Genomic DNA, 14,598 nt, shown 5'->3' on the forward strand with positions numbered 1-14,598 from the left:
ATCTTGCTACTTTACTGAATTCATTTATCAGTTCTGGTAGTTTTTTGGTGGACTCTTCAGGGTTCTCTAGATGCAGTAACATGTCATCTGCAAAAAAAGGACATTTTTTCTTCTCTCTTTCTAATTTGGATTCCTTTGATTTCTTCTTCCTCCCTGATTGCTGTGGCTAGGACTTCCAGTACTATGTTGAATATAAGTGGTGAAAGCAGACATCCTTGTCTTGTTCCTGATCTTAAGGAAAATGTTTGTAGTTTTTGCCCATTGAATATGATGCTGGCAGTGGGTTTGTCATATATGGCCTTTATTGAATTGAGTTATGTTCCCTCTATTCCCACTTTGCTGAAAGTTTTTATCACAAATGGGTGCTGGAATTTATCAAAAGCTTTTTGCTGCATCTATTGATATGATCATGTAGTTTTTATCCTTCATTGTTTTTCTAAATTATATTTTATTAACTATGCTATTAGAGTTGGCCTGATTTTTCCTCATTTGCTCTGCTTCACCCAGCATCCCTTAATCCCTCAAGCAAGCCCTCCATCATTGTTCATGTCCGTGGGTCATGCATGTAAGTTCTTTGTCTACTCCATTTCCTATACTGTACTTTATGTCCCCATGGCTAGTCTGTAACTACCTATTTGTACTTTTTAATCCCCTTACCTCTTTACCATTCCTCCACACCCTCTTCCCACCTGGCAACTATCTGGTAACTAACTTCTTTTCTCTTGCTGCTCTGAAGAGTCTCCCTTTATCTTTAACCTTTGGCATTTTAATTATGATGTGTCTTGGAGTGGGCTCCTTTGCATGATTCATGGTTGGGACTCTCAGTTCTTCCTGGACTTACATGTGTATTTCCTTCACCAAATAAGGAAAGTTTTCTTTCACTATTTTGTTAGATAGATTTCCAATTTCTTACTCTTTCTCTTCTTCTTCTGTCACCCTTATGATGCAAATATTGTACCTCTTGAAGTTGTCCCAGAGGCTGTTTATACTATTCTCATTTTTTGGATTCTTTTTTTCTTCTTGATATTCTGCGTAGTTGTTTTTTGCTTCCTTATGTTCCAAATTATTGATTTGATTCTTGGTTTCATGCACTTTACTGTTGTTTCCCTGTAATATGTTCTTTATTTTAATTAGTGCATCCTTCATTTCTGACTGGATTTTTTTTTTATGTTGTTGAGGTCCTCATAAGTTCCTTATGACCAATGTTTTGAACTCTGCATCTAATAGATTGTTTATCTCCATTTCATTTACCTCTTTTTCTGGATTTTTATCTGTTTTTTTCTTTTGGGCCATATTTCTTTGTTTCCTTGTTCAGCAGCCTCCCTGTGTTTGTTTCTATGTATTATATAGAGCTGCTTTGACCCATGGCTTGGTGTCATGGCCTAATGTAGTAAGTCCTGTAGGATCCAGTAGCACAGACTCCTCTATCACCCAAGCATAGTACTAGAAGTGCACCCTTTGTGTGGGCTGATTATACCCTCCTCTTGTAGTTGAGACTTGGTTGCTCTTGGCAGATCAATGGGAGGTATTTACCAAAGCCAGTCAGCTGCAAGGATTGGCTGTTACCATGTACCACCAATCTCTGCCCTCTGTGAAGGATCAACCATGCAGGGACCGGGTGGTGGTGCTCCAGTGTGGTCTGTATCTGCGCACAGGGTGTACTAGCCCTGGGATTTCCCAGGTGGTGCAGACCAAGGTCAGTGCTCACCTGTGTTTTGCCCAGTTGAACCCTAAAGCAACCTGAGATGACTGTTACTTGTCCTGGGCTTGGACATTCCCAGCTGAAACCAAACTGTGAATCGAATCTAGCTCCTGCTAGGGCTCATTGAAGCCAGCTGTTGCTTGTTTGATAGGATTTAGGAGTCAAGACCAGCCATTCTTATGGAAAAGCAGCTAGAGTGGGCTGGTAAATTGGGTGGAGCAAAGCCCCTGGGGATTTCCGAGGTGGATTAGCATTAGCCAGGTTGATGGAGTCTCAGATATGGCACCAGTTTACCTGCTCACAATGGTCTCTGCTCACCTTGATGCCAGACACTTCAGTTCCTCCCTTTATGCCACTGATGCCTTTCAAGCTGCTGCCCCAGTGCTGGAGCTCAGTGGGAGTGAGCCTGAGTAGATGAGTCTATGTGTGGGTTCTTTAAGAGGAACTGCTTGGGGATCCAGTAGTTTCTTCCACCAACTCAATCCCCACTGGTTTTTGCAGCCAGAAGTTGTGGGGACTTATCTTTCTGGCACTGGAATCCTGTGCTGGGGTCCTGGTGTGGGACTCCTTGCTCCTGAAACATCCCTCTCTAATTTTTATCCACATGGGTGTAGGACCAGCCAGTTCATCAACTGCACCCCTCCTACCAGTCTGGATGGATGTGGTTTCTTTAATTACATAGTCATCAGACTTGCATTCAGCTCAATTTCTGACATTCCTGAGTGATAGATTTTCTGTATTTTAGTTGCAATTTTGATGTGTTTGTGCAAAGAAGCAAGCCATGTCTACCTATGCCGCCATCTTCCAAATCTATCCTTCATTTTGTTTATATGTTGCATTGTGTTTATTGATTTGCAGAAATTGTATGAACCTTGCATCCCAGGAATGGATCCCACTTGATCATGGTGTATGATCTTTTTAATGTATTTATGGATCTGATTGCTAATATTTTGTTGAGGATTTTAGCATCTATGTTCATCAGGAAAATTGGCCTATAATTTCCTGTTTTTGTAGTGTCTTTATCTGGTTTTGGAATTGCAAATTGTAAAACCAACTTTGGAGTCTTCCCTCTTCTGGAACTTTATGGAATAGTTTGAAAAAGATAGGTGTTAGTTTTATTGGTGGGGAATATTTGGTAAAAATCACCTGTGAAGCCATCCAATCCTGGACTTTTGATTATTAGAAGTTTTTTTTTTTATTACTACTTGAGTTTCACCTATTGTAATCTGCCCGTCAGTTTCTCTGACACTTCCTGATTCAGTTTTGGAAGATTGTATGTTACTAGGAATTTACCCATTTCATCCAGGTTGTCCAATTTATTTGCATATACTCATTTGTAAATTTTTTTACAATCCTTTGCATTTCTTTGGTGTCAGTTGTTACTTCTCCTCCATCATTTCTGATTTTATTTATTTGGGTCCTCTCTCTTTTTATCTTGACAAGTCTGGTTAAAGGTTTTTCAATATTGTTTATCTTTTCAAAGAACCAGGTCTTGCATTCATTGAACCTTTGTATTGTTTTTTTAGACTCTATTTTGTTTGTTTCTGCTCTGATCTTTATTATTTCCTTCCTTCTGTTTATTTTGGGCTTTGTTTTTTTTTCTAGTTCCTTTAAGTGTACACTTAGATTGTTCATCTGACTTTTTTCATGTTTCTTGAGATATGATTGTAATGCTGTGAATTGCCCTCTGAAATGCTGTGTCCCATAGATTTTGGGTGTTTTTGTTCTTATTTTCATTTGTTTCCAAGTAATTTGATCTCATTGGTAACTCAGTCATTGTTTAGTAATATGTTATTCAGCCTCCATGGCTTGTGGGGCTTTTTCTTGTGATTGATTTCATATCATTGTGTTCAGAAAAGATGCTTGATTTGATTTGATTTCAGTCTTCTTAAATTTAATGAGACTTGTTTTGTGTCCTAACATATGATCCATCCTAGAAAATGTTCCATGTGCACTTTAAAAGAATGTATAGTTAGCCCTGGCAGGAGTAGCTCAGTGGATTGAGCATGGGATGCGAACCAAAGTGTCACAGGTTCGATTCCCCGTCAGGGCACATGCCTGGGTTGCAGGCTATGGCCCCCAGCAACCGCACATCGATGTTTCTCTCTCTCTCCCTCCCTCCCTCCCTTCCCTCTCTAAAAATAAATAAATAAATAAATAAATAAATAAATAAATAAATAAATAAATCTTAAAAAAAGAATGTATAGTTTACTGCTTTGGAGTAAGTGCTCTGAAAATGATCAGTTAAATCCATCTGATTTAGTGTGTCATTTAAGGCCACTGTTTCCTTGTTGACATTCTGTCTGGAAGTTCTATCTACTGAAGTGAATGGAGTGTTAAAATACCCTGCTATGACTATATTACTGTCCATCTCTCCCTTTACATTCACCAAGGTTTGTTTTACATATTTAGATGCTCCTACATTGTGTCGATAAATGTTTACAAGGGTTCTGTGCTTTTATATCCCCTTCATCATTATTAGTGTTCATTTTGTTTCTTACTACAGCCTTTGTTTTAAGGTTTGTTTTGTCAGATATAAGTACTGTTACCCAAGCTTTTTTTTTTTTCGTTTCTATTTGTATGAAATAGCTTTTCCTTCCCTTTACTTTTAGTCTGCGTGTATCTTTTGTTCTGAGGTGGGTCTCTTGTAGACAGCATATAGATGGGTCTTGATTTCTTATCTAGCCATATACCCTATGTCTTTTGATTGGAGCATTTAAGCCATTTATATTTAAAATGATTATTTATAAGTATATATTTATTCTCTAAACTATGTTTCTCTGTTTTTTTTCCTTTTCGTCTTCTTGTTCTTTTTCTTCTCCTCCTCCCACTTTCTCTCCTCTTCCTCCTTCTCCTCTACCTCCTCCTCTTCCTCATTTTTCTTCCTCAATTGGCCTTTAACATTTGTTGTAATACTGGTTTGATGGACACAAACTCCTTTAGCTTTTATTTTTTTGGTCTGGGAAATTTTATTTACCATTGAATTTTAAATGATAGCCTTTCTGGGTAAGAAGTCTTGGTTGTAAGTACTTGGTTTTTTCATTACTTTGAATATTTTATGCCAGGTCCTTCTGGCCTGAAATGTTTCTGTTGAGAAATCAGCTGACAGTCTACAGGAGCTCCCTTGTACATAACTGTCTGTCTCTTGCAGCTTTTAAGATTCTCTCTTTGTCTTTAACTTTTGCCATTTTAATTATGATGTCTCTTGGTGTGGGGCTCTTTGAGTTCATCATTTTTGGGGGACTCTCTGCAATTGCTGGACTTGTGTGTCTTTTTTCTTCAGCAGTTTAGGGAAGTTTTGTCATTATTTCTTCAAATACATCCTCAAAATCACTTAAAGTATCCTCATTGTTTTTATTCTTTTTTTTTTTTTTTTGCTGCTATTATGGAGTGTATTTCCTACCTTGTTTTCCAAATTGCTAATTTGATCCTCTGTGTCATCCAACATAGTCTTTATTCCTTCTTGTGCATTCTTCATCTAAGATATTGTTTTCCTCATTTCTGGCTGGTTATTTTTTATTGTGTCTATGTCATTTTACATGCTGTTGAGCATTTTTATAACCATTAGTTTGAATTGTATATGTCATAAATTGCTCGTCTTCATTTCATTTTACTCTTTTTTCTGGAGATTTCTCCTGTTCTTTCATTTGGTGCCTGTTTCTTTGTCTCCCCATTTTGGCTGCATCTTTGTGGCAAGGGGTTTCCTCTGTATTAGATAGATCTGCTATGACTCCCAATTTTTGTGGGATGGCCTTATGTAGTAGGTGTCCAATGAGGTCCAGCAGTCCAGTCTCCTTGATGGCCTGAGGTGGGTGCTACAGGAATGTGCCTTGTGTGGGTTATATGTCCCCTTGTGTTGTAATTGAGTCTTGATTGTCATTGGCCTGTTCATGCATAGGATCAACCCTCAGGCTGGCTAACTCAAGGCTCAATCCCAACATGGTATGCAAGCCGCTGCATTGGTGTTGACCACATGAAATGGAATTTGCCTCAGCAGTGTTTGGTGCCTGCTAAGATCTCCCTTTGGATATGCTGCTTGTGAATCTTATTGGATCATCCTCTTGTGTTGTCTGAAGCTGGCCACTTGGTGTGTTGGTTCTAGGCCCCTTGGGAAGGACTCTGTGTAGGCCAGTATAAGACACTGCCTGTGACTCGCCCTGGCAACCTGATCAGAGCTTTAAGTGACCCACTGTTTGTAGCTGCCTCTGCTGGACCAGGGTACACATGGGAAGAACCAAGCTGCTACCAAGGAAAGGTTTTTTCATCACCAGTCCCATAGGCAGGTCAGGAAAAGGCCCAAGGCATCCAAAGCTCCACCTCTGCCTGGCAGCTACCTGTTAGGCTAAATCACTAAAAGTGTGTCTGCCTACTCATCAGGGCATAAGCTCCACAGAGTATGGCAAAAGGGAGTCGAGAAGGTGGGGCTGTTGCTTTCTCCCAGGCTAATGCCATGTGGAGGAGAGTGCTCTAACCAAGAAAGATGAGTCTTGGCTGGAGTGGCTCACTTTGTTGGAAAATTATCACATACACTGAAAGGTTGCAGCTTGATTCCTGGTCAGGGCACATACCTGGGTTGCAGATTCTATTCCTAGTTGGGGCATGTACAAAAGATAACTGGTTGATGTTTCTCTCTCACATCAATATTTCTCTTTCTCCTGTCTTCTCTCTATAAGAGCAGTTTTTTAAAATGTGAGGTGAAGATAAAAAAATAAATAAAAAGAAAAAAAGATGATGTCCACTGCCTGAGAGAGGGACTCAGCACAGGGATCCTGTCAGCTGTCCCTTCAGCTCTGTTCCCAAAAGCACAAACCCCAGACTCTAGTTATTCTCTGCTCTCACTCCACAGTACCCCAAATTGAGTGACTGCAAATAAAATTTTGTGCATTGGACCTTTAAGTGTGCATCTGTGTTTCTAATGGCCTCCTGTCTCTCCCTGGTGGACAGAAACCCCACTGCTTTTCACAGCCTAATGTTATGGGCACCTGGTTCTGGTGCTCTGGACTGAGGAGCCTGGCTTGGGGTTTAGATCTTATGTTTCTCACCCCCTGCAGCTGAGATATCCCTCCAGAACCTCATCTGCTGCCCCCCAGGTGAGTAGGCACAGCACCTTTCATGTCTCTACCAGTCTTAATGTGGCTTCTGTAAATTTTTGGTTATAAGACTTCTCTTCAGCTAGCCATCAGCTGGTTATTCAGGATGATTTTTCTATAATTTAATTGTAATTTCAGTCCTGGAAGGAAGTGAATGTAGCTTCCACCTACTCTGCCGCCATCTTGGATATCTATCTTCAAAATCTTTTGAATTTTTAATTTCTGACTTTTTCCAATTTCTAATTTAAAAAATTTTCCTTTGTTATATAATATCTTGCTTTTGTTTCTTTGATAATTTTCCTTATGTCTCTGAAGATATTAACAGTGGTGTATGTGAGTTTATGTTTGTTTTAATTATCTTTCCTGTTTTTTTTTCAAGTTGCTGTTTTTATTGATTTCTTTGTTGTGATTTGTCTTTTATATATGTGAGGAAAACCACATATATAAAAGACAGAAATCACAATAAGCAAATGGTTTTCCTCACATATATAAAAGACAGAAATCACAACAAATAAGTTTAATACTTAGTCTGTTGATCCTTGGTTTTCTGCTCATGTTCAAAAGTGGGATTTACAAAGCTAACTGGGAAGTTCTGAGAACATATAGCTGTCCAATTGTGTCACTGTAGGAAGACTTGACAGGGCCATTTAGTGATGCCTAGAGAAGAGTCCACAGTCTCCTCCCTGGAAGGAGATAAGCCTGACAGCCAGCACCCTAGGGCTGGCTGTGGAATCTCAGCATGTAGCCATGCATACTTTTTCCTTATTTTCAGTTCAATGACCTCCTCCTTCATTGGACCTACTAACCTTCAATTCCAGGACCTTCTTCTCCAGAAAGGGAGAGGTAGTTGCCAAATGATATGGTATTTCAGAGGGGATTGGGCATCATACTACTTCCCAAGCAGAGTTGTAATCAGCCCACACATTTGGGGGGTTCCACAAGTGTAAATTGGGTTTTTTCTTGGCTTTATCACTTTTGGCTTAGGAGTCTGTTTTCTAAGGCTCCTGCTAAGTTCTTTAACACTCATCCATCTGCTTTCTAGTTTCCAGAATTTTGTTTCTCTCTTTTCTTTTCTGTTCTTTTGGCCCTTTTGAGTTTACTCCTTTTTTGAAAGGAGTCTTAGGAAGAAGCAAAAGTGTGTTCAAACAACCATCTTAATCCAGAACCTAATAATTTTTCCAGGATTAGTTATGTCATTTGCTAAATTTTAGACTCTGGCACCCATTTCTATGCCTGTGTCCTAATGAAATAGCATTTCTTAAAATAATTCCCAAGAGCTTTTATGACTTTTCAGGATGCTACAAGGAGGACATTGCCCCCTCCCCAGCTTTAGGTGCATCTCTTAAACTTGACTTACCCAGTTGACTTTGCTTTTGTTCATTAAAGGGATTTCTACCTGAGAGTTTAATAGCATCTCATCATGCATTATTGTGCTTAAGTCTGTTATTTTTCAGTGCTTTCTGTTTCTTTTTAATGCTTATTAGAAGTCAACAATTTATTTTAAAAATCAATTATACAGGATTTCTGCTCTGTAAGCTGTTGATCCAAATTAGCGTTTAGCAATTCCTGTTAATTGGCTAAATCCTCTACTCCCTGTCAAGGTATCGTCATTTCATGAATATTGCAGCTCTGCTTTGAGTCATAACATTACTTGTTATGACAAGTTAGCTGTTACTTTCTACTTGTTAATACAAGTATTCCATGTATTGTTATTACTGAATGTTTTTGGCCCTTGGCTGAAACTTTTGCTTACTGCCCTCATGTAGATCTAATGCAAATTAGAGTGTTTTTTGCCAACTTGTTTCTGTTTTGAGCCATTTCCTGGTTAAAGTTGATTATTCAGTGTAGCTGTATTAATCATGGGGGCAATATCAAGCCCTTAGAGATGGTTTGTACTGTAGACAGCCTTAGCAAAATGGCAGCCCAGCAGACAGTATTCAAACAGGACAAAAAAGGCCTGTGTGCAGGCAACTCATACCCACAAGTGCCTAAGTAGCATCTAACTTAAGTCAGCTTGCAGATTCCTTCTCTCAGTCTTTTTCTATTTCAGGTACTGTTAAAACTCCAAATGTTAACATATGACTACATAGCAAAGAGACTCAGTAGTACAGAGGAAAATTCAGGCTGGTCCAACAATGCAAGCTGTTGGTGTGAAAAGAGATTAAATGCTGTCCTTTAGTTGCGAGTGAGACTGTATCATTAACTCATCTCTTAAAGCAAGGTGGGCTTGCCTTATGGCCTCTAGGCCAAACCCCACCAGAGCCTGATTTTTACTGTCCCCTAAGGACACAGTTGTAAGGGGTGGTTTAAACAAAAAAGATAATGAAGGAGAGAATAAGGAAGAAGAATAGAAAGCAGAAGGAGAAAGAATATGTTACAGAGGCTATATGTATGCGATCTATAAAGCCTAAAATACTTACTGTTGGCTCTTTACAGAAATAGTTTGCCAGCTTGTGGTCTACACGCCACTGGGTTAGCCTCATTCCTTTTCAAATGTTAGTGTAGGACTACATAGCAAAGAGACTCAGTAGTAGAGAGGAAAATTCCTTCTCTAGTCATGGAAAGTTCTCCGAGTTTTTCCCAAGACTTTAGCAACTTAATACATATGTGTGTTCATTTGTAGTTTCAAAAGAATTTAATTATGGATAGATTTGATTCATCAGTTCTGAAGTTGGTGACATCTAAGCAGGTTTGCCACCCTCAAGATTGTGCTGTAAGTATGTGTGTACCTAAATCAGCATGACCCATTACAGATTACATACGTACAGCTACAACTTGAGAAAACAGCAAAATTATGAACTGTAGTTTTGTAAATCCTTTTGGCTTTTTATCACCCAATTGGAGGTACTGTCCTAAAGGTGTATGTTAAACTCATTTCTCTCTGTGAGTATGAAATGTAAACAAAATTAATTAAAACACTTTTATGATACAAATATTCTCTTATTTACTGAAAGCCTAACCAAAGAAAAAAATTCACTTTAACAATTAACTTTAGAATTAGATGGGTAAATTTTAAAAATTATGACTTTACCAATTATTCTTCCTTACTGTGGATATTAGCCCAAATTTGGTCTTTATCAATAAGAGATGTGCAGCTGTCATCATTACTTTAGGTTTTCTCATTTTACAGCATTTTTAGTCTATACACTCTAAAACATCCACATACCATTTCCAGGTGAATTTTCCAAAAACTTATTTCTGACCCTGCCAAATCAGTCTAGTCAACATTAAGAAATTAAACCAAAGAAATAAGTTATTAAACATTACTTTTTGAGTCAATTAATATGAAATCCCTAGAAAAAATGTCACTGGTACAGTTATATATTGGTCAACATATTGTGCTATAGTTTTCTCTCTTATGGAGTATTTTCATATTTGCCTTGAATCTACTGGAAAATTTAGCATTCTTATAAACTCAATAATCCTCCAATGGTGAAATATTATCCCTATGCTATCAAATTGAATTGAGAATAGAATATTTAGATGTTTACTCGGAGATAAAGCTGTGAGGCCAGTTTATGTCTCTAATACTCAACCTGTGTCCAAAATTTAAGGATGACCAAAATGTAACATTCACCTTCAATGGAGCCCATGAGTCACATAGTTGAGTAACTAAGTTATTGATCCGTTCTTTTAATTTTAAGTATGTTTTATTGATTATGCTATTACAGTTGTCCCAATTTTTCTCCCTTTACCACCTTCCACCCGGTACTCTCCCTCCCTCCAGCAATCCTCCCCACCTTATTTCATATACATGGTTGTGCATATAAGTTCTTTGGCTTCTCCATTTCCTATACCATTCTTAACCTCCCCCTCTTTTGTACCTACTATTTATGCTTCTTATTCTCTGTACCTTTTCCCTTATTCCCCCCATGTGCCCTCCCCCATGTGCCCACCCCACCTCTAAAATTCAGGGGTGTCCAAACTTTTGGTGTCTCTGGGCCACACTGAAAGAAGAGTTGTCTTGGTCCACACATTAAATACACAAACACTAATGAAAAAAAATTTCATAATATTTTAAGAAAATCTATGATTTTGTTTTGGGATGTGTTCATAGCCATCGTGGACCACAGGCTGAACACCCCTGCTGAGTCTAAATGATCTCCGCATCTATGATTCTGTTCCTGTTCTAGTTGTTTGCTTAGTTTGTTTTTGTTTTGTTTTTCAGATTCAGTGGTTGATAGTTATGAGTTTATTGTCATTTTATTGTTCATGGTTTTGATCTTCTTTTTCTTAAATAAGTCCTTTTAACATTTCATATAATAAGGACTTGGTGATGATGAACTCATAGCTGCACTATGTCTGGGAAGTATTTTATCTGCTCTTCAATTCTAAATGATAGCTTTGCTGGGTAGAGCAATCTTGGTTGTAAGTCCTTGCTTTTCAACACTTTGATTACTTCTTGCCTGTCCCTTCTTGCCTGCAAAGCTTCCTTTGAGAAATCAGCTGATGGTCATATGGTAACTCCTTTGTAGGTAACTGATTGCTTTCCTCTTGCTGCTTTTAAGATTCTCTCTTTATCTTTCACCTGTGGCATTTTATTTATGATGTATTTTGATGTGGTCCTGTTTGCATCCATCTTGTTTGGAACTCTCTGTGCTTCCTGGACTTGCATGTGTATTTCCTTCACCAAATTAGGGAGGTTTTCTTTCATTATTTTTTCAAATAGATTTCTAATTTCTTACTTTCTCTTCTCCTTTTGGCACCCCTATGATGCAAATGTTGGGACACTTGAAGTGGTCCCAGAGGCTCCTTACATTATCCTTGTGTTTTTTTTAATTCTTTTCTCCTTTTGATTTTTTTCTATTTTTTGTTTCCTTATGTTCCATAGCACTGCTCTGATTCTTGGATCATCCAGTCTACTGTTGTTTCCCTGTAAATTGTTCTTTATTTCCATTAGTATATCCTTCATTTCTTCCTGGGTCTTTTTTATGTTGTTGAGGTCCTCACTAAGTTCCTTGAGCATCCTTATAACCAATGTTTTCAATAGTGCATCTGATAAATTACTCACCTCCATATTGTTTAGTACTTTTTTCTGAGGTTTTATTCTGTTCTTTCATTTAGGCCATATTTTTTTGTCTCCTCAATTTGGCAGCCTCCCTGTATTTGTTTCTATGTATTAGGTAGAGCTGCTTTGACTCCCAGTCTTAATGCACCTATTAAGTTGTATGGGGTAGATCTTTAGTATTCACCAGAGCAGGGCAATCCACTTCACCCATTTGTGGCTCTGTATGTGGGGGAAGGGTTGGAGAGGGGTCAGTGCCACTGCCTGGTTGCTGGAGGCTTTCGGGGCACTCAGACTACTTCTACTCACATCACCCACTTCCTGTATGCAACTGGCACCCCTCTAACTGTTGCCCTGGTGTTGGTTCCCAGAATGGATGGGTTTGTGTACATTCCAGGACTGTGCAGACCCTTTAAACAGACTCTCCTGAGAGACTAGCAGTTTCTTCCACCACTGCAACTCTCGCTGGTTTTTAAAGCCAGAAGTTAAGAGGCTTTATTCTCCCAGTGCTGGAACCCTGGGCTGCATGGTCTGGCCTGGGACTGGAATGACTTACTCCCCAAGTATTCTTCCCAGTTTCTATCTGCCACATGTGAATGTGGGACCAGCCACCACTGTCACCTCACCACTGCCACAACATGTCTTCTCTACCCTGGCTCCTTGTCTCTCCCCCTTCTACCTGTCTGGATGAATATGCCTTCTTTAAATACTTGGTTGTCAGATTTCCATACAGTTTGATTTTCTGAGTGTTTTTTGTTTTGTTAGTTGTGATTCTTCTTATGGTTGTACAAGGAGGCGAAGTGTGTTTAACTATACCTCCAACTTGACCAGAAGTCTATTGCTTCATTCTTTTCTTTAGTCCCCACTATGACTGATCCAAGGGGTACACACAGAATCCTGTTGTCAAAAGATTCATTTCCAGCTATATAGCATTGAAGTCAAACATTGCTTTGTAATACCTTTTCTTTCATTGCCAAAATGGTTTGTTTATATAAATAATTTAAATTATATAGTATTTTCTGTTTGTTCTATTAGATTTTGAAAATACAAATGTCAACATTAAGCCACTGGCTTTATTTCTTTTAAAAATGAGAACATAGGATGGAATTCCAGTGAAAAGGTGGTCCTGAAGTTCATGAGCTCATCCTGTGCAGTGTGCATTGTGGACTAGAGAGGGCATTATTGGGGTCCTTAACCATTTTCAACTATAGATGTTTAAGGAAGGAATAACATCATAGCTGAATCAAAAGAGGTAGAAAGATGCTAATATACCCTCTCTTTAAGTAAACCAATTAGTTTTGCACCTTTTGGAGATTTAATCATCTGATTTTTGTTAATGAGGCCCACTGCTGACTAGGTAGAGTAAGGGAATTTATATATAATACAGGGATAAAATGAGTGGTTAATTAAGATATGAAGCTTATTGCATACTAGAATACATTGAACTTATAACTATCCATAAAACTACAAAAAAATAAGAGGGAGACAAGAAATTAATGCATAATAATGTATTTTATCAAGAATAATGTAAAGAATTGCAAAATATTTAAACTCCCTATAAGTTGTCCAAATCCTTATTTTGAATAATCTATTCATTTCTAAAAAGTATCACTTCTGAGCCTATCATGATTTTCTTAAAAAGAAAGGTTGGGGAGCCCTATCTTTTCTAAACATGTCTGGAAAGACTTTGAAAGTCACTGTTCCCCTAATAACATGGTTGAACTTCATCCTGTGTTCCTGTGGTTAATGAGCTTATATATTCCTGCAGAGAAAAGCTGAGCCATCCTGAGGTAGGGCATGGCCAAATGCTTCTAAGCAATTAAAGGCTGATTAAGTGTGTATTTTCTTTACAGGTGGGAAGGAAAAAATGAAAATGAAGTGGGCAGATGTAAAGAGACCGGCAAAGTTCACGTGACTGTGGATCTTAAATACTATCGACCAACTGAAGTGGTAAGAATTCCTGGCCGCCCAGTGTGGGGCCACATTTGGCAGCTGTCTGGGAAAATACTATCACTGAATACCCGAAGTCAACCTTCAAAGCTCTCCATTGAGCTCTCTGGCATCTTTCTGTGGGCATTTCCCAAACCAGAGTACAGTGAATTGAATTTGAGATGTTATTCTCACCACAAAAATCTATTGCTTTAAAAAGGAAAGCAAGGGTAAAACACACCCAAGGAAATAGTTCATCTCAGAAATGGAGGTTCATACCAATGGCAGATCTCATTGTTTTAGTCCCCTGCTTTGACAGCTGACCCCAGATACCTACAAGGCCCTCCATGACCTGTAGGATCTCAAGATCTGGAAGGCTGCCTACCTCCTCAGTGCACCCATGTACTCATGCACACACAAATGCAAATTGTAAATGGTTTCCCTATACATTTTTTAGCAGTCAGCTCAAGTACTATATTGGCTTTGATTCCTTTTCTAGACAATATCCCACTACCACTGAAATTTCTACTACTTCCTTTTTATCTACATTATGTGCTACATGTAATTATAACATCTATTATAACTTATTACATTCATTTGTTTACATGTGTTTTTCCCTTTACTATACTGTGAGCTCTTTCAGGATAAGAACTTTTTAAAAATATCTTCTACTATTACAAAGTACAATAGGTGCTTAATAAATGTTGGTTGATGGGTAGATGGATGCATTTCTAAATACAGAGGTTTCTGTATTAATAACCTTTGGGTTGTTAGAACATACATCCTCCTTTCCTAAACTTATTAAAACTTCTAGCTTGGTATTGTGACTTTAATGTGGTCCACCCTCACTATGGTGATAAAACTCAACATGT

General features: G+C 38.4%; 1 protein-coding gene across 1 annotated transcript in view; it reads left to right on the forward strand.

The window, feature by feature from the left end:
• The window catches only part of GMDS (GDP-mannose 4,6-dehydratase), a 702,352-nt gene that overhangs the window by 579,112 nt on the left and 108,642 nt on the right, over positions 1 to 14,598 (forward strand). The window contains exon 9 of the mRNA XM_045841727.1: positions 13,651 to 13,747. Within this exon, the coding sequence (XP_045697683.1) occupies positions 13,651 to 13,747 (97 nt within the window). The remainder of the gene's footprint in view (positions 1 to 13,650; positions 13,748 to 14,598) is intronic.

The sequence above is a fragment of the Phyllostomus hastatus genome, unplaced genomic scaffold, assembly GCF_019186645.2.
Source record: "Phyllostomus hastatus isolate PE091 unplaced genomic scaffold, TTU_PhHast_1.1 phas_contig_37, whole genome shotgun sequence".
Lineage (NCBI taxonomy): Eukaryota > Metazoa > Chordata > Mammalia > Chiroptera > Phyllostomidae > Phyllostomus > Phyllostomus hastatus.